General features: G+C 39.4%; 1 protein-coding gene across 7 annotated transcripts in view; it reads right to left on the bottom strand.

The window, feature by feature from the left end:
- AFF4 (ALF transcription elongation factor 4) overlaps positions 1-20,526 on the bottom strand; it is a 74,284-nt gene that overhangs the window by 5,953 nt on the left and 47,805 nt on the right. For all 7 annotated transcript variants that reach the window (XM_073355682.1, XM_073355683.1, XM_073355680.1 and 4 more), the window contains 14 exons: positions 18,657-18,677; positions 17,888-17,942; positions 16,607-16,644; positions 16,051-16,213; positions 14,517-15,431; positions 11,814-11,902; positions 9,721-9,958; positions 7,361-7,458; positions 5,530-5,593; positions 5,251-5,402; positions 4,758-4,829; positions 2,768-2,861; positions 1,522-1,565; positions 125-345 (listed from right to left, as the gene is read on the bottom strand). In XM_073355682.1, coding sequence (XP_073211783.1) covers positions 125-345; positions 1,522-1,565; positions 2,768-2,861; positions 4,758-4,829; positions 5,251-5,402; positions 5,530-5,593; positions 7,361-7,458; positions 9,721-9,958; positions 11,814-11,902; positions 14,517-15,431; positions 16,051-16,213; positions 16,607-16,644; positions 17,888-17,942; positions 18,657-18,677 — 2,264 coding nt within the window. The remainder of the gene's footprint in view (positions 1-124; positions 346-1,521; positions 1,566-2,767; positions 2,862-4,757; positions 4,830-5,250; positions 5,403-5,529; positions 5,594-7,360; positions 7,459-9,720; positions 9,959-11,813; positions 11,903-14,516; positions 15,432-16,050; positions 16,214-16,606; positions 16,645-17,887; positions 17,943-18,656; positions 18,678-20,526) is intronic.

Raw genomic sequence — 20,526 nt, forward strand, 5'->3', positions numbered from 1 at the left:
AACACCAACTGACAAAACATCCCTGGTGTACTATTAGCAGATTCTCTCAATGTGAAAGATCTATTAGCATTTATGGCACAATTCAGTACATTTCATTTTACAGTCAGATTCTGCCAAGTCTTACCTCTTTGCTCTTTAGAAAGCTGTTCAGCTTGGTCCCAAATTTCAGTGGCATAGAGAAAGTTGGATGTAACCTGGACATAGCTGGCTGCCATCTGGTGGATTCTCTGTGGAATAGTCACAGAAGAACTGCTCCCTGAAGGGTTGGTTGCCCCCGAAGAGTAATTCCCTGAATTCCCTGGAGATAGCTTCGGAGATACCGGAGATGGCATACCAACAGGTTTGCTAGTTTTAAAAAAAAAAAAAAAAAGGCAAGCAAGATTTTTAAAATACAAAATGTAAATATATATATATATATATATATTCTGACACATCAGGCTGCATAATGTATTAATCTAGAATTATAATAGTTTGTACTTCTATAGGACCTTCCATCCTTGGATCTCTCTTTACCTACATTTAAGTAAAGAAACCAAGAAGTTTAAGTGACTTGTCCAAGGTCACATGAAATCTGCATCAGAGCTGGGAACAGCATCCAAGGCTTTGAGTTCTGTGGTTTAATCTTATGACCAAACTTCCTCACCATTTAATTTCATCATTTTATAGAGGAATGTTTAATAAATGTAAGTTAAGGAATGCACTTAAAAGAAACCTCTGAAAAAAATCAGAACCCCAAGAAAGGGCTATATTGCCATACATGTTAGATTTTCAAATTTTTAATAGGTTGAGAAATTTCAAATTTTAGAAGGTTACTTCAGATTTATATGTTCTCTGACTACACAGAACACAGATCAATACATCTAAATACTACTCCGAGGGTTTAAACAATACAAGCAAATTGCTCCCTATGTTTTCCCATGGAGTTATTGTGTTTTGAATATATTATTGCAAGCTCAAATGGTTCCAGGCCAGGCATTTTAGGAAGTCTATTGTCCTCTTAATGCTGGGTGTGTGTGTACGTGTGTGTACGTGTGTGTGTGTGTACAGAACCCATTAAAATTAGAGTTGTGTATTAATTCCATACAGGAGGCTACTGCAGTAAGGAGTTATTTAAAATCACGCTTGGAGTGCTTTCAAGGACAGAAGTGTTTTAAAACATTTATCTGAACAATTAAATGAACACATTTAACAGTTCATCCGACACATAGCTGAAGCCTGGATCCTTGCAACAGTACAACTGGCTAATGGGACTTCAGATAAAATTATATAACATGAGTAAACAGTGACTTTATAAACCTTGCATAGGCACTTTATTGTACATAAATTGAGATATAGGAAATAGTTTTCACTTTAATTGTTGAGAGTTTGGTTCTCACAGGAAAGATATCTAGCTAGTTTATCAATCAACCACTGAATTCAGCTCCTGCAGATTATTTTCTTCCATTCCCTGTCCCCACAAGATTTAAAATGTCTAAATCAAGAAGGAAAGTAGTTAAATGTACAAGTTACAAAGCTGCTTACCTTCCCATGCCAGGTGACGGTGCTTGAGAGTTATTATAGGAATTCTGTTTGAGAAAAATAAGTTTGCGGGGTGATTTCCAAGGGCATGTTAATTGCTTATTAAAACAGGTTTTTACAAATGGATATATTTCTTTGTGCCAAGCAAAAGTCTGAACCAGTATGGGAGAATCAAAGCACTTTAAATTTGGACAAAATATTCCATTTTACTGCTGACAAACTAAGGCACCAAGAATTCAAGCGATCTGTCTATGGTACATAGCAAGCCAGAAAGAGAGCTGGGATTAGAACTCAGGTCTCCTACTTAATTCCTTCCACTAACCGCTAGACTATTGCCTCTGGTGGCAAGTTTCATATTTTTTCCAATCTTCACCTTTTAACAGCAATGTGAAAGCTGTTAACACTGGCATTGAGCAATTAGACTCTTTCCTCAAAAGACAGAAATTATATTAGCATGCTCTTCTCTTTTTAAAGCTAGGATTTCCAAAGAAGCCTACGAGCTTCCAAATAAGATGCCTAATTCCTATTGGCTCCTTGGAAAATCCCAGCCTAAATTCAGATTAAGCAATCTCATCCGAGTTTTAAATGCCCTGACCAAGTACCTCATCTGGAACAACCTAGATTCAAATAAGTGAGTAAAAGGAGGCTTTTTTCCAGCCTCTGGTAGGAGGCTTAAACCTGATCTAGATTTAAAACAGGTTTTTACTGAAAATTCTAGAAAGTCTCATGGAAGTATATGAAAAAGTTCAGGCAAGCTGGCTAAGAGCACTGTCTTCGGAACTTTGGTAAAGCTGTTAGATGAGCTAAAAATTATTTACTCAAAACACCAACTTCTGCAAATGTTGGAGAGCTGCAGTCATAAAATGTACCACTAGAAACAGAATTCCCTTAAGATCATACATGAAAGTGAAGGTTCAACTTTGTAATGTCTGCAGCCAGGAAGATGTACTTTTTATCCTCTCTAAAGAATAAACAATTCAGCAGATTTCAAAGCAGACAAAAGCTAGCTGAAATTATTATAAATGGAAAACTATTACACTAAGACGAGTAGGGTTATGACAACATTGTGGTCATGCTGCAGTAACAAAAAGTTCTAAAACACTGAACATGAGTTTACTTTAAGGGCCACATTTCCAGATAGGGGCATATCAAAGTACACGTGTAAGAGAAATCAGGAGAGTACCTTGGAATTTCCTTTTTTTTCCTTTTTTTTTTTTAGAACTCTCTCAGTAATATAGTAACTTTTTACCTTTAGATGTTCTGTCAGTGTTTTAGAGTATTTCAATGCACTCTCCTTCTTCAGCTTGAAAAGCCTTAAATATAACAGGGACTGGCATCGAAGACTGGGCAAAAAAAATGGCAACACGTTTAACAATGAGTGTGTGCTTACACAGTTCAATAATGCAAGTAAACAGCTAGCAGCTGTGTGTTTTTCTAACACTCTCTGAGGTATGGAGTTGTAGTTTTGCCATCAATAGTAACAATGTTTAATTAGCCAGGGAAACTAAAGATAGTCTAAGCTTGAGCACAAGACTTCAGATATACACTTTTCACTGTCTTTACTTACATAACCAGAGTCTTGCTCACTGAATTGAGAATATAACTCTAAATCATCTCCTAGACTAGCAAATAAATTAAGCCCATTACACCAGGTTGTGCTGATACAACATGCAGAGTCTGACATCATATTTCCACCCCTCACACAACATCAAACTGATTCCTGTCTTCTCTGCACTCAGGAGCCTGAAGAATTTGGAGTGTTAGTAAGGTGATTTGTTGACATATACCCCAAGCTAACTAATCAGTAGGTGGGCACAAGATCTTTGGGCTCCCCATGTCTTCTACTGCTGCTTCTTTCAACCCTACGGATCAGCGTGCAGTTCAGTGTCAAGGCCACCTTTACAAAGCAGAGGCTAAAATCAGTGCTATAGCACCTTTATCTCTTAAGCAATAAACGTTGATATTCCTGTTTCCAGAAGAATCACTACATTATTTAATACAACCACTATGCTTTATGGAATATTTAGCTTTCAGAAAAAGAGATACAATGGCAGAGAAATATACATTTAACTTGACAGCAACACTGTCAATTTCTCATAACAGGAAAACTCCACATCCACGTTAAGTGTGAGCATGGAAGCAGAGCTACAGACACACTGATGCTGCAGCTTTAGTAACGTAGTCTAACTCTACTCAAAAATTCACGAGCATGTAATAAGTAGTCCAAAAAACTGTTTTAACCACACATGCCTTTAATATTAAGCTTGTCATATCTATAGATCAGTCTTGCCACATCGCGTCCCTCTTATACCGGTCCACCCCCCCAAACCAGGAGCCACAGTCAGGAGCAGGGCTGTGGCTTCCGGAGACATGGGCAGTGGTACGGGACCGAGGCTGGGGCTGGAACCACAGCTGGGCTGGGTGCCAGGAGCCAGGCAGCACTCCCTCCCAGGCCCCCATTGAGGCTGGCCTGGACGGACCCCACTGCTCCTCCCTAAAATGTTCCTCCATGCCCCCCTAGGAGAGCGCACCCAACAGTTTGGGGACCACTGCCATAGATGGATCAGACATGACAAGGAAATCAGACTCCCATCAAAAGTATTAGCTGACTGCTCACCTTTCACTAAGATAAGTGAGAAAGAAGAACAGGTTCTTGGCACTACTGACATCACTTTAGTGATAAACCCTAAACTAAACATTTTTTTTTTTGTCCTAAATGTATCCTTTTTATTCCCTCAATATTCAAATACACAGGAATGTTAATACCAGACATGAAAGGGAGAAGCTATGCTGGCTCTCATTATCTCAGGTAGTGGTCCCCAAACTTTTTACCTTGTGCCTTCCCTTAACCCATCTGCACACCCTTGGCCCCGGAGCCGGGACCAGAAGTGAGGCTCCAGCTCTGGGAGCACTGGGGCCATAGGTGGGAGGGGAGGCGGGAGTGGAGCCTCGGCCAGGGGCCGTGACCAGGCAGCTGGGGCCAGCAGCCAGGGTCGGGAGCAGAGCTGGATGGCGCTCCCTCCCAACGCGGGCTGGCCCCGGCCCCAGCTGCGTCCCTCAGAACGTTCCTCCACACCCCCCGATTCTAAGGTTCGATGAAAACCTCAAATACCTTGGAGCACTGAACTTACAAATTCAGTTAAAAACGAAATAGTTAAAAATACCACTGTAAGTAACCTTTGACACAGTGCACTCACTAATTTGACTCAAGATGTTTTATTACACCAAAATGTACGAACCAAAGCACTGCTAGCCTTTTATCTGCAGCCGTAGCATCTGGTGCCAAATAATTTTTCAGTTTCATAGTGTATCTGCAAACAAAGACATCAAGTAAATGACAAATAAAATAAAGCGTGATGTTATTTATCATTGCCATTTCTCATTTAATATTCTTTTAAGAAAACTATTAAGGCTTAGTTCCAGCTGCCCTCATATTTTACCAGAGATCCATAGAGGATTTACTCAAAAGTCTGGATGAGGAAAGTTTTGGAACGTTTTTTGTTTTTATGTTACAATTTGCACTAATATTAAGACTCTTAGATGAAAGGATTTAAAAGTCCTTTTAAAAAAAACAACATTAAGCCTCAAAATATGGATAAGGTGGGTAAATTTTTTACAGATGAGAGATTGCAAGTATTGGTGGCAAAATCAAGAATAGAATCAGAGCACCTGCTCCCATTTCCCCAGCTCTGATCACTAGGCTTCACCTACTACTTGCTTTATAAAGCTTACTTGATTAATTCCACAGTTTCTGAATACATAGGGAACGGGGACTTGGATTCCTGAGCATTTTTCTCCAATGCATTCCCACATTCGATGAAAGACACTACAGCATCAAGATACAAAACAGCTTTCTCAAACCTGTCAGACTGAAGAGAATGAAACTTTAAAAACAAAAATATAGAGAAGTGGGAGAGAATTACAGCACTAGAGAAGAGTACAGGTTCAGAAGAGTTAAACCAACCTAACCTTATGTGCAACCACCTGATAGATGTTTTGGGTTCTACTTACCAATGCATCTGCATTGTGCTTTAACTTCTTTGCTTCTTGTAAATAATGATCAGCCGAGTACATCCTGCAAACAAACAGAAATTCTGAGTTTAATAAGATAAAAATTGAATCCCTTTCTGTGTGTCAAGCTTTATAACTATGGGATCTTTTGACATTGCTTATTCTTCCCTCCTTCAAGTTACAGCACATATAATTTTTATCATAAAGACCTTTCGACAGTTAAATTTAGTTACTTCGGTTACTTCCAACTATTGTTTTAAGACCGCTAAGAGTCACTGGATTTAGCCAACTTATTCCACATTCCCTAGCCAAGCAAATCAGACATGTTAGCAAAGGTGTGAGCTATCTGACATGTCCTAGTGCAGAGCTCCCAGTCTGCAGATCAAAGAATAGTATTAACCAGATACGAAACTTTCAAAAGAAATCAAGATATGTTCAGATGGAGATTCCATTGTTATTTCTGAAGTTAGGTCACAGAAGCTGATTGTGGTATATGGCTGCATGTCCTAAAGCAAGCTCCAAAGAATAATTACAAGAGATCTTGAATTTTCTATTTTACTGTATTAAATGCTGTATTTGCAAGGTCATTGTCTAAAATCTGAACGAGACTGTCCAAACATGCAAATAGTTGGAGTTAATCATTCCCCTATTTCACCACAACATGAAGTACTGGGCACACCTGATTTCATTTAAAGTCAGTGTTTTATAACAGTTTATTTAAAAGTGAATCATACTCTCCTTTCTTAGAGGCACTAGTTGACACTATACAAGGAAAAAACATTTTTAAAAATCAGTTTACTGTAATGTAAAACCACAAATACTAAAATGCCTAATTATAATTATATGGTTATTGCATGGGTGTCACTGCAGAGCATAGTCAAAGCCACCCAGGTGCCCTAATTATGCATTTCCGTACCTTAATATATTTGGATTTCTTTTAAGTTTATCCTGAACTCAATTTCCTGGCTTTAACATATTTGGCTTGTGGATAACTATAACTTGCCTCTAACTACACATACGTGCTCCGAACTTCAACTCCATCATAACTTGATTTTGTCTGGGAATACATAGCAGAAGAAAAGCAAACCACTCCCATAATCAGGTTGTTTGCATATGGTCCTTTATGTTGGCCCCTAAAAGTACTTAATCCAGAAAGCAATAATTTTAAATCAACCTTGAATTAGCTGATAAAACTAGAACTGAGCCCCTGTCGAGAACACCCAAGAATTGCATGAAATATTTCATGAATGGATAATCTTGATGTGAATTTGGGATCATTTTTTACTGATTCACATTCTCCAAAATTTTTCAACTTTGATAATACAAGAACAAATGATTCCATGTTCCCACTTTTGTGAATCAGCAATTCCAGAGGCAGAGGATCCTCTCAATGACTGAGAGCAGTCACTGACCCAGGAGGTCAGGAGGGGAAGCCAACTCAGCCCAAAGAAGACAGGCAGACTGGTCTGGTGGAACGTGAAGTGAGTCTGCAGAAAGGGAGATAGTATTTCTTAAAAATGGACACAGGACAATCACATACTGTCGGAGTCCACTGCTTGCTTGTTTCAGGCTGAATACGAATACACAAAGGAGGCTATGGCTCCTGGTAGTGGTTGAGACGTCTGCCAAAATTAGTGATACATGTGTCAGGCAGGCATACAATTACATGAACAGCTTGCAGGTCTCCAGAGAATAGTACTGTACATGCATGACAAAGAACATTCCCTATACATAGGAAGCTACTATACATTTTACAAGTTACACACTGAAATTAGTGCCCTGTTTAGGGAAGAGGAAATGTAATGTGCATGGCAACTCTCACTGCTCTCACCTGTCATCAAAAACAAGCTTTGCTCTTCGGGACTTTGAGCTGTCTGTAGCTGGGGTAGATGCAGGAGGGCAGTTTGATGAACTGTTTAGAACCTTTTCCTGAGAAGAAAAAAATTGCCACAATTAGTAATTATAAAAGCAGTTAGAAATCTGTTTTAAAAAGAGATGATTGTTCATTGCTTAAGTTCCTCCTGGTGGTCTCACACTTGTTAAATGCAAACTAGGTCAGCTTTGCAGCAGGTTAATTGCCATTCACATTTACCACTTATACATCATGACTTACAAATGCTTCTCTCCTCATTGGTGCTACAACATATGTTGGGGGTGGAGCCAGACCAAGGATCAAGGAACCCTACCAGCTCCCTTACAAGCCCCCCACACTCTGATGGGCTAAATGGATCTCCTCTAGAACAAATCTGACAAAAGGTTTCAGGCACAATTGAATGCCCCTCCTCAATTTAGTACTGGCTAACATTCATGTTTTTACTCTCCTTCTAGAAGAGGTGCTGCATGTATTTTCTGCTTTTCTATTCCTTTTAGAAGAATCAACTCTGTCACATGATTTTTGCTTTAATATTTTGGAAGTGGAGTGATCATTCTATTTTTCAAGCATTCAAAATGTGCAAGAAGCCTTCACAAAGAGACATGGCTCCTGCCCCCCAAAATCATACAACTTCAGCTCAACATAACATAGTAAGTGAGAGAGAAGGTGGGTGGAGTAATCTTGTATTTGACCAACTTCTGTTGGTAAGAGACAAACTTTCAAGTGCTTCAAAAAAACCAGCAATATATAATCTCCCTTCACCCACCACCAAAATGCAGCCACTTCAGAACAGAAATACAGCCAGCTGCAGCAAATGTTCAGTGGCACATAAGACTCTACTAATTTAAGACAGGAATTAAAACCAAATTAAACTATAAGGAGATAGTAATTACCAAATTAAAAAAAAAAAATGGTCAGACTTGGCTCAGTGTTAATGCAGAGGAAAAAAAAGATGCCAGTAAATCTACAATATAATCCCCTATAGGCTCCTTGGAAGCCTCCCATGCATGCACTGACTAGACCAACCCTGCCTGCCTTACAAAATCTGATGAAGTCAGCATCTGAGGTGGATGTCTCAGCTCCTAGTTTAGATATTTCACTCGTTTGCTATTCTTGACCACCAAGTTACATTTTTCTCAGTTCCTGTCTATTTGTTGTTTCAATCTGCACACTTGGCTGTTATGATTAGTTCCTCTGACTTTGCTTCAAACATTACTGAGGTTAGCAATTTAGAAGATTTGCCAAGTACTGCAACATACCAATTACATCCCTAATGCCTCATTAGCCTTTGAGCTTCTGTTTGCTGCAGAGGCCTCAAGACAAGATGGCACCAATACGCTACAATGCAATCCAGACCCTGTGAATTATAGTCACATTTTGCCTTTGACATATTACGTTCTTGCCAACTGATAGTACAGCAGTCAGTGAGAACTGCTTATCATACAGCTAGGTTTAATACCACCATGTTTTATCAGACATCCTCAGATGTTATGCACCATGCAATAGTATCCATTTATATAGGTGAGAGCAGGCAGAATCCCTAATTCCCTCTCCACACATACAAACACAGAGACACAGTGTAATGCCACAAGAACTCAGTTTTTGCACAAGAATCTGCAATTTAGCAAACCTGAACTTCCTCCCAACCTATTAGTTTCTAGAGATTTTTCTTTGCAAAATCTCCTGTCCCACTCCATCTTCTCCCCCAACTCAAACATAAACCTTTTTATTCTCCTGATGGCAGCTAATCAGATCACCTGGCTTCCACACCAGATGAAGTCAGCAGACTAGCTCTGTAGCCCTGTGAAGAGTCCTTCCCTGAAACACACCCTCGGGGGTCAGGGAGAGGAGGATTGAACTGTTTTTTCCTTTATAGTCAGGATATACAATCTGCTAAAACCAAAATTGGCTCAATTATTTAACTGCATAAAAAATTATATCATATTGTTCCCCTATTTTACTTTTATATAAACAACTCTGAAAAATGTCACTGGAATCAAATTAAATGATTAATAAGCAACCTCTATAGTTAGAAGAGCACTAATCACATTTGTAAATTTAAGATTAGTACCAACCTACCCCCAGGATACTACGAATCTAATGAATAGCTACTAAGTTATTTTCCATTTACAGGCTTCCTTATGACCCAATTACTTGTGCACTACCACAGGGAGTAAACACCTTTAAAAACTAAATTACATTTAAGTTTAAAGTCAAAGCCTGACAAATTATTGCTTGGATTACACATTGACATGCCAGATTGCACACAGAGAAACAGTGAATATTAGAGGAAAGCATTTACAGAATAAATTCCTTACCTTGACTTCCTTGGCACTGCTAGAAGCCTTCCCTTCTGTCTTTTTTTGTTTGGAAGATGAGTTACTTTTACTGCTGCTGCTACTCTCCTTATTACTGTTGCTGCTTGATTTTAAGGAAGAAGATTGACTGACTGTTCTCTTCCGGGACCCATGATCTTGCTTGGGATCTTTCTGAAGGACAGGGGCCGCAGGAGAAGGGAGCAGGTCCTTCTCTTTACCTGCACTTTGCTTTGAAGACCTGCACAAAGTGAATAAGTACAGCTTATTTTCAGATACAGTGACAAGAATTATTTTTACCTAACATGACTGTATATGGGAATATTTATTTTTCACCTAATTTTTAATAACTGGCTTTTGGGCGAACCAGATTGAGCTTGTTTTTACCATCTGATCTTGTTCTGACTTGAAAAGGCAGCAGATTCTAGCCAGAAAACCACTTTTGTTCAACAAAACAAAACCCAACCTGTAAAGTTAATGCCAATGTTTGTGCCAACCTGTCTATAGCACTGTTATGATGGAGACTTTGTTCTGAATGTCTAGACTAAGATGGTATAGGCATGTATTCTATTTGCCCAACCACAAGGTAAAGCTACCCTTAATTCAGTCATCCAGTAAATATGTATCACCTCCCCGCCTTGACTGTTTAAGGACTATTGTTGGCAATCAATGGCAAGCCTCATGCTTGCTAGCCCATCTTCCAGTTGGGAAGATCAGGCATTTGGACAGCTATTTGCACATTAATTGCTCAAAGAAAAATTAAACACTTTTCATACCATTAATACAAAGAACATTTGGTTCTTTGCTGACAGAAGACAAATATCAGAGTAAGAATAAATTTAACAGTCCCAGCAGAGGAATCTGCAAATCAGTTTTACAGAGGCTCTGAAAAATCTTAATATTCACAACAGAACACAATGAAATTGAGTGTTACCCTGTGGTATGCAGTATTATTGTACCGTGTTGGTTCCAGAATATCAGACACACAAGGTGGGTGAGGTAATATTTTCTAATGGTCCAATCAAAGGTATTACCTGACCTACCTTGTCTCTCTCTGTTACACTGTGGTAATTCAGAGTGGCCAAACAGGTTTCTTCAGATTATTCATTACAGTGGAATATGTGATCCAGTGCATAGTTATATATTTTTATTGTGTAATCTGAAGTAGCACATATTTTTAAGGAGTTGGAAAGAAAATCCACAAAAATGAACTTGCTACTGATTAAAAGTACACTAAGAACCTTGCTAATTTGCACTTTGACTCATTGAAAAATTAATTGTATGTGTGAATAAGATTGGAAGGCTTGTATTTTGCCAATTGTAGATTAGAATTGATCTATGGTAATCACAAATATAAATGTGGCCAATTTTTTTTTTTTTTTTTTTTTTTTTTTTTACACAAATGATCCAGTAGTTGAAGCATGGGAGAAGAAGAAGTCAAGAGACCTGAGTTCTAATCCTGACGAATCACTGGCTTTCTGCGTAATTTGGAAAAAAAAAATTAAATCTTGGTGCTGCAGTTTCCACATCTGCTGAATGGAGAATTAATCGCCCATTTTGCAAGGGGTGGATTAATTTGCGAGTGTGGTTAGGTGAAGTGCAGATTTGCTAAGTCTTACATATGTTAGTGTTATGCAGCTCACCTATTTTTAAACACTGCCCTGTGTTAAGGTAAAAATTAGGGAAAATTAGTCCCAGCAGGAAATAAACCCAGCCTGTTCCAACTCTTTATCAAAGGTAAATGCCCTTTGAACGAACTATTTTGTAATAATGAATTAAAGTTGTTAAATAATCCAACTGTTCTTTGTTAGGAGTGAACAGTGTCCCAGCGTGCCTGGTTCTGGGAAATACCAGCATACCGATTAGTTACTGTGAAAACCCCAAAGTCAAGGTAAAAGGGCAGAGTCTGAAGAGTGCTTGCACATGAAAGCTTACCCAGTGAGATGCAAACTGATTTTTTCCTTTGTAAATGGTGGCAAGCAGATACTTAGGGGGAGATTTTTAAGTACATATAGGGTGTTGCATGCCAATCTTCCCCTTAATGTATGCCAAGCCTTATAGACTTAAAACACAGCCAATTTTCCCCCTGCACTTACTCTCTATTGCTGGAGGTCTTGTGACCTGATGAAGACTTTTCTTCCAGTTTAGTTTTCTTGCCTTCACTGGCTCTGTTTTCGTCATCATTCTGAATAAAAGCAAGCACAAGAGAGCTATCAGGACAAAGTTTGATATTTACAGGTTAACCGTCCCTCATAATGTTTTATATTTGTTAAGACAATTTAGCAAACCTTTTACAACATATGGAACAGTAACACTACAGCAGATCTGAAAATCATTTCCTACGGGATGGAGCCCATGCCTTAAGATAGTTGACCACAATGGAATTACTTGTCCCAAACAGAAGGCAGTAGTGTGTAGTGAATGGCAAATGATCTACCAGTAGAACCAGGAGTGAAATGTGGCTGCTGAAATTACTGAACTACTTAAAATATAACAAAAAAAAATCTGGCTGAAATAAACTAGGTTAAGACAATCTACACCTCATTATTCTGATATATGAAGGTCTCCCAATAAGAGTAAGAAATTAATTTGGTTTTTAGTCAGACTATAGGGGATTAAAAAAAGCACTTTTTAAAAAAGCTTCATTAAACATTTGTCAGTATTACTTTTGATAACAGAGTTGATGCTTCATAAAATAGTGGACTGTAAAATCAAAAGGTTTTGAAAGTGAATTTCTAACCTACCTACACACTTTCATTAATCTTCAAATCTAACATAAGCAGCAGAAGCAGAAAAACAAGCATAAAATAATAATTCTAATGAACAACTAAGCTCAAGAATAGGGTCCAATTAATAAATCTTACTGTAATGCAATCCAGTAATAGTATGCTCTTTGGCAACGGAACAGCTATAACCCAGCACCCAAAGATCAACAAAACATGTAAGCAACTGACATTCATCAGCTGTTGGATATCTGAAGTGATTGTTGCAGAATTTCTCACACAGCCTGCCTCAGTATTTTGGGGTAGGCCTGAAAAATAGTTTGCCTCTCCCACTTGCCTCAGAAACATACTCATGTCCACCGTGACTGCACCACTAGGCATAGGGATGGTCTCAGGACTTGGAGGTAATTAGTGAGATTTGGGATACAGCCCAAGTTTAATTGGTCCCACCAAAGCCTTCTGTTCCTGATGTAGGAGCACAGCTCTTTATGCTGGTTTCTGTCCATAACAGCCACCTTTTTTGTTATATTGTTTTGCAAGGAACAACTGGCCAAATAAGAGGGGGGCCATTAGGTTTGAAGCTACTAGAGACTGAGTGCATTCAAGTGAGTGCTAGAACTTGTATAGTAGTGCTATAAAAACACCAAAGAACAACATCCTTGTAAAGTAGGTATTATCCCCATTTTTCAGATAAGAATCCTTTCCACCTTAGTTTCATTGCTTGATGCAGGGCAAAGAGGTAATTTGAGCTGGAATAAGAATGGAGGAATCCATTTGTTTTCAGTCTCATGTCAAGTTCACCAGACCATACTGCTTCTCACTCCAGGAGTGGCTGGAGATCATTTCTTGGTTGCTCAGCAGGGAAGCTGGCACAGTCGAAGGCAACTGTTTGGAAGGGAGCTTGCAGCAGCCTTTATGCCACCTTTGATATTGTGATGAATTGGGAGATATCTACATTATTCTTACATTATGTTTGACTTTGTTTCCTTATTCTACTTTCTACTGCTGCCCACTTGAAGTCAAAGAGCTGAGTCAGACCAGAGGTAAGACAGAAAACTGCATGTACATGCCTTCGGAGCAGTTGAGAGAATAATGGGGCTATTGTTGGTATATGCTAAATATCAAGAGACATTGAATTGTTAAAAGATGCCCCTGGCAGAAAGGGGGTGTAAATGGTCAGCATGTCCTGAAGCTGACACACACCTGGAAGAGAGGTAGGAGCAGGCACATTCCCTCAACAGGGCCTAGGCCAGGAGCAGTTAAGAATATGTCTACACTGTAAATGGGAGTGAACTTCCCAGCCTGGGCAGAAAGACTTGTGCTAGCTCAACTCGAACTAGCACGCTAAAAACAGAAGCGTGGATGTTATGGCTCCGGACAGGAGTAGTGGAAGTGCCCTGAAAGTGGGTGGGGTGGGGGTGGGGGGGAGAGAGGAGGCAAAGACGCCCTCTGGGATTCTGAGAGGAGGGAGGGTAACAGAGCCAAGGCTCCAACCTGAGCCTGAACGTCTACACCACAGTTAAACAGCCCCATAGCTTGATCCCTGTGAGCCTGAATCAGCTGACAAAGGCCAGCTTGCTGTGTTTAACTGCAGTGTAGACATTCCCTTATGGCTCCAAATCAGGGCTTCTCAGTCCCCAAGGCCATGGATGATTTCACAGAATTGCAGGAATCACACATGGATGAAAACCCAATAAATCATTCAGTCCACTCTCCTATCAAGGATCCCTGCATTTTCCTAATAATTGAAAACATTACCAGGCAAAGGTCAGCATAACAGAGTTTTTGACAATCGGATGATTGAAACATTAGTGCCAGTGCTGGTGGCAATAAGAAAAGGCTACTTACCCAACAATTCCACAAGAGTCTGAATTTCCCAGCATAAATTTCATTGTGAGCAATGAGAGTTACAATGCCAACCAGCTCTCACACAAACTCCAGTTCTCCCCCACCCACCCTGAAAGTCCCAGGAACCCAGAAGCCAGACAGATTCCCTTGCCACTGAGCTATCCATCTCGCCTCAGTAGTTAGCCATCAAGAGATGGAGACTAGATAAGTTTTCAATTGATCACTTACCTTATGCTTCCTTTTGCCCTTGGTGGAATTTTTGTCTGAGACTGGTTTTTGGGACTCTCTTGTATGCTTCTCTGGTACATTTTTCTTCTCCACTTTGGGTGGGTCTGTGTCCTTGTAAGGCTTCCCTGGTATTCTTGATAAGAGGCTCAGGTCGATCTTCACAATAAGTGGGTATCGTTCATCTGGATCACTGAGTGGTGAAAGAAGTTCCTTCTCTTCCATAGGAGAGAACATTCTTTGCCGAAAAAAGCTGTCATCCTCCTCCATGGAAGATTTAACAGGAGTCCTATTGCTCTCAGAGTATTTGGGAGTTTGTGATGAAGGAGGCAGGCTCTCGTTTTCATCAGAATCAGAGGATGAGGTATCTGTTTCTATGAATTCCCTGGATTTCTGGGAAGGTTTGCTTGAAGCCTTATATTTCTTTTTCTCTGCTGTAGGCCGAGGAGAAGATTTGGGCTCCTTCTTTATGTTGGGTTTTCTAGAGCCCTTTGTGGCTGCCTTATGCCTGTTTGAGGGCATATTTGTTACCATGTCTACTGGGGTTTCGCTTTCTATTTTAAGCCCTCCTCTGGGCTCTTCAATAGCTGCCTTCTCTGCCTTCTTGGGCTGCTTTTTACCAACAGTCCTCCTCTGTATTGTGCTATCACTCTGTGCAGGTGACTTCTGCCTGCCACGACTGCTCTCCGATCCTTTTTGGGTGGTTTTGGAATCTCGCACAGGAGTGGAGGAAATGGATTCCTTAGACACACTTTGATCCGTATACCCATTCCCGGAGCTCTGATCTCGGCCATCTTTTTTGTAGCCTTGTGAAGATGGGATATTACTTTCCACAGAAGAAGCTGGTGACACTTTATGCGGATTCACTTTGTTCAACCAGTTGTCTAGTTGCCATTTGTTTGTTGGGGGTGGCTCAGGCTAAAAAAAGAGGGAGGAGTATTAAACACTATATATTTTCTTGCCCCATTTCACTCCAAAGGCTTCAATATTGTGTTGTACACCAAGGTAACAGCTATGCAGAAAGCAGACTGTGCTAATGAACAAAGTATGATGTGTTGGAATACAGTGTGGAAGCCACACATCTTATGCCTTCACAGAGCCTTGACAAATAATTGCTGGCAGAGGATGAGAGGCGCTACAGCGGATGCTTTTGGCCCAAGCACAGCATCATGGTGTGACCCAAAACGTTGTGCCATATCACAGTTACATCAATGACTAAATGGAAGTTAGTGCATAACATGCTTTAAGCTACTTTTTTCATTGTTGTAGTATTACTGTATAAGCATGTCTGACTCCCAAGCTTTCAGAGCCAAGTGGCACGAAGTACATGTCAAAGCCAAGTGCTAAATGTGTTTGTTTTTTTAAACAGTTCATTTAAAGAATCTGATAAACTGCTGCTGAAAATCATTCAAAAAGGTTTGTCTATTTTATGCTTTATTTAGCATCTTCTCAAACTATCGCTCTGTTCTTAACAGTCAAGATTGATGCGAAGATTATTGTAGATGGATTATAACTCAAACCAGATATCAAAGCCTACCTCTGGAGATGCACTCTGGGATGGCTCATTAGCCTCACTGTCACTGGAACTACTTTCACTTTCAGAGTCAGATCCAGAACTGCTTTCAGATCCACTATGGCTGCTTGAGTCATCCCTGGAATTATCTGCTCCTTCACTATTATGCTGTGAAGGTTCAGAATTACTGGGGAAAGACAAAAAAGTAAAATAATCAAGACTATGTAATACACGCAAGTTTCACATAATTCTTTTTTGCAACAGAAAAATTAAGGTTTTGACGTCTTAATTATCCAGCAGAAAATTCTACATAATTGAGTACAGCAAATAGACTGGAAAATTACTTATCTAAACAATTGTGGCTTTATTTTTCAAGCTGTTAAGTATCTACATGTTGGAGGAGAAAAGCTGTTTAACCAATTATCAAGTTCTAATCACTTCTTGGGTTAGCACAAGCCAGATGTCTACAGTGTCAGACATGGATTTTTAGAGCAGTCAGATCAAATTAGGAAAACTCATCTGCTCAAGTGTCGTTATGTCATTTGCTGTGAACTGCTAAAAATCAACTATAAATGCTTACCTTCCAGGTGTACTCCTTGGCACTATCTTATCAGAATCCTGTAATTAAAAAAAAATAATAATAAAACCAGGGTGAGGAAGAAGCTTCCATAAATTACATTATGTATTGTGTACTGCATGGAGACGAAAACAAAAATAGAGCTCTAATGCTCCTTCCTCATCACCAACACCACACACACTTAGCACATATAGCACCTCTCATCTGAACACACTGGAGTAGTTTACAAAATTGCATATTATCCTCAGAGAGGGAAACAGACAGATTAAATTATTTGGCCAAGTTCACACAGCAAACAAGTAGCAAAGTCAATGAACTATTATCTCCCCAGAGTCCTATACAGCCTACTATGGTTTTAAGAGTTCCAATTCCTCCCTACTCATTGCCCTGTGTTATTCATCTTTGTGTGTGACGACTGGTCACAACTTGGGTCTATCAGGGTTATTCCTCAATAGCCCAAAGTGGTTGATGTTAAGCAACGAAAGGCCCTATTTCCGTGCTCCTAGCGATTGTGCAAAATCCCTCAACAGCATTATCCTGATTTAAAAAAAAAAAAAAACAAGACTGGGATTGGAAACTAAAACAGAAAATGACCCTGGGATACTAAATGGCAGTGCAGACAACCATGCCATCTAAGTTCCTGAAAGGGCTATTTTTAAAATTATATAAGATCAGTGCCAAAGATAGGACAATTTGTATTACAGAGAGTTAATATCCACTAAGGGAGAATCCAGTTTCCCAACTAGAGTGAAGATGCTACTGTAGAAGTAGTAACAGAAAAAGGAAATTTGGTGGGAGTGTTCACATACATTAGACAACCAATCCCAATCCTGAAGTTACTGGTGTGTGGAAAAATTTATGCCACGTATTATTTTGAAGATGTGCTATGTCCTTAAATGGCAGGCCACCACATGTGAGGGGAAAAAAATCAATCCTGAAAATGTCTCCTTGTCACTAAGAGTTTATACTTCTTGAGTACATTCTGTTCCATTTTATGTTGGTGAAAAGGCAATATGAAATTGCTACACAGTGAGATTTGGAAGTCTAAAGGCAAAACTGGAAGCAAGGACTCAAACAAACAGTGATTATATATTCCAAAAAGTAGTTCTACTGTATTGCTACACAGTTACTTTGAAAAATCTTGCTTTTTAATTAATGCTTACTGACAAGTGTTCAATTTACAACCAGCCAAGCACTGCAGGTTTTTAAAAAAGAAACTTAGTATTGAACACTTCAGTTGTGTCTGCTGAACTTTTCTAAAACTTTAATACTTATGGTACATACCTGTTCACCATCACTGTCTTCACTGCTGCTGAGTTTTAAGTCATCTTTCAACATACTGAATGAAAGAAAGAGGAATAAATTTTTCATATACTCTAGAAATTAATTCCAAAGTGGTGTTAGGCTATAAACTGATCTAAAATGTTACTAGGAATTTTCCTTTGTTTACAGAGTTCATTGCATGTGGGAGCACACAGAACTCAATACTAAAATGTTCAATGCTTAAGTATAAGAATCCTTTATACAAAAATATTGCGTGTCACGTTTTAGTGTGAAAGGAGAAGTGACCACTTATACGATTTCCTTCTTGCATGCAAATGATTAAGAGTATTGTTTAAATAGAATTAAGGAGGCTAGAGAGTGACACTTAGAATTCTGACATTTTATTTCACTGCTGTCACAAAAGCTGTTTCAATATACATATTTAAATCTATTTCACAATCCTAGCATAATGTCTGAATACTGGAAAGACATACATTAATTAGGTTTCAGAGTAGCAGCCGTGTTAAGTCTGTATTCGCAAAAAGAAAAGGAGTATTTGTGGCACCTTAGAGACTAACAAATTTGAGCATAAGATGCATCCTACTTCATCAGATGCATCCGATGAAGTGAGCTGTAGCTCACGAAAGCTCATGCTCAAATAAATTTGTTAGTCTCTAAGGTGCCACAAGTACTTCTTTTCTTTTTGAGAATACATTCATTAGGGTTTTTATCATCTTTTGTTTTATTTTTGCTATTAAAGGCTTTAGTGTATATAAAAACAGTATCTTACTCTGTTTGGTTTGATTCACATCTGGAGGAAGAAAATGAGAAAGTTAAAAAATAAGTTTCCCATGCAGGTACTTTCGCAGTATGGCTGTTTTAATGAAATTCCTAACATCTTGGGTCTACTCCCCAACATATCTTTTCCCCCAAAAAAGGTCATTTAATGTTTGTCTCCCTAAAGGAACAAGTTTACTGACTACACAAAGTGCAATCTTGCCCTATCATTTTATTTAAGGCAGTATAAATTCATTGCAATAAACTCTCAAGCTCTCACCCACACCTGAATCTAATGGGGGTTTCCAGCAATTGTCCACAGATCTCCTCAGAGTCCCCAGTTGCAGAAATTGCTCCAATTCCCCCACAGGTAATTTTTACATCCACCAAAAATACCAGCCCCAACCATAAGTATAGCATTGTTGAAATACTACTATGACAAAAGAGCAAAGGAAAAATTAAGGGTGTAATCCTTCTGTTATTATCTCTTACACTTAATGCGGGTAAGCATCTTTTTTAAAAGCAACTGTGTAAAGAGGCTGTGTTCGAAGTCATATCTAGTCACAGAGACAACAGCAGGTTTTTCAGAGGGGTAGAGAGTTACTGCTTTTCTACTCCTGTTAGCACTGTGAAGCCTGGACAGGCAAGGGAGAAAGAACTGGGTTCTATTTCTGCTTACACAGTAAAACAACTGCTGATTGAAGACTTTGAAACTGAACTGGTATAACTGAGGGCAAAACTTGTTTTGCAGAATGTTATTTATTGGAGAGAATGCATAAGCAACAAGTCCAGGTCAACTCTAAGAGCTCAGCTTTGCAGGACTGGTAGATAAAGGCATATTTGTAAACTGATCAAATTTGACATGGCTGTCACAGTAATAGAATCCTACAGAACCCCACAATTTTTTTTAAAAACCTAACGTTTCTGGACATAAACGCACTTTAATTACATATATTACTCCTGGAGGAATTCTCCACCACTGCGCAATACAGAATTTCGCAGAAAGTAACGTTGTGCATGCAGAATTTCCTTTGCCCCACAGAAATGGGCTGCAGTGCTGCTAGCTGCCACTAGGGGCTGCTGGACCCAGCAGAGCCCAGCCCACACACAGAAGACACTGCTGGGGAGTTGGAAGCTAGAGGGTTCCTGGCAGCTGCAGTTCCCAGCTAGCCCTGAGGGAAGGAGAGGGCAGTGCGCAGGAAACTGTGGAAACCTGGGACCGAGCATCAGGCTGTTTTTCCCCTCTGGATCCCTAGGCTGGGGGGAGGAGTGGGGGTGCGTAAAAGAGGGCGTGCAGCTATCTGGCTCTGGGGGAACAGGGGATTCATATGTATTGGCTGGGGGGCCCCTGTGGCTTGGTTCAGAGAGGAAGGGGTCAGAGAAACAGGAACTGGGTTGTCATAGGGATTTCTTTAACTCTACTCCGGGGGGGGGGGGGGGGGAAGAGAGAGAGAGAGAGAGAGAGAGAGAGAGAGAGTATTGTTACAGGCATACTTGCTGACAGGGTATTTTGAAATAAATTACCAAAATAAATGAAACTGGAGTGATTATTTAGTGTTATTTTGACAAATATAATTTTCAGAATTTTGCAAAATTTTAAAATATTGTGCACAGAATTTTTAATTCTTTGGCACAGAATGCCCCCAAGAGTAACATACAGACAGCCACTTAACTTACTTTGGTGTACATATTTGCATTTTCTAGAAACAATTAACCTTTGAGCACCAGGTGTCAAATTTTCACCCAACTTACTCATTATAAAGAATAAAGTCACCAAAAATTTAAGAAAAAAAAACCACTAATCAAAAAGCTTCTAGTTTACACTGATTTTTTTTTTATGGTTGTGTAGCAGACAGATGAAGTGTAATGTTCGGTATGTATGT

The sequence above is a fragment of the Lepidochelys kempii genome, chromosome 8 (genome assembly GCF_965140265.1).
Source record: "Lepidochelys kempii isolate rLepKem1 chromosome 8, rLepKem1.hap2, whole genome shotgun sequence".
NCBI lineage: Eukaryota > Metazoa > Chordata > Testudines > Cheloniidae > Lepidochelys > Lepidochelys kempii.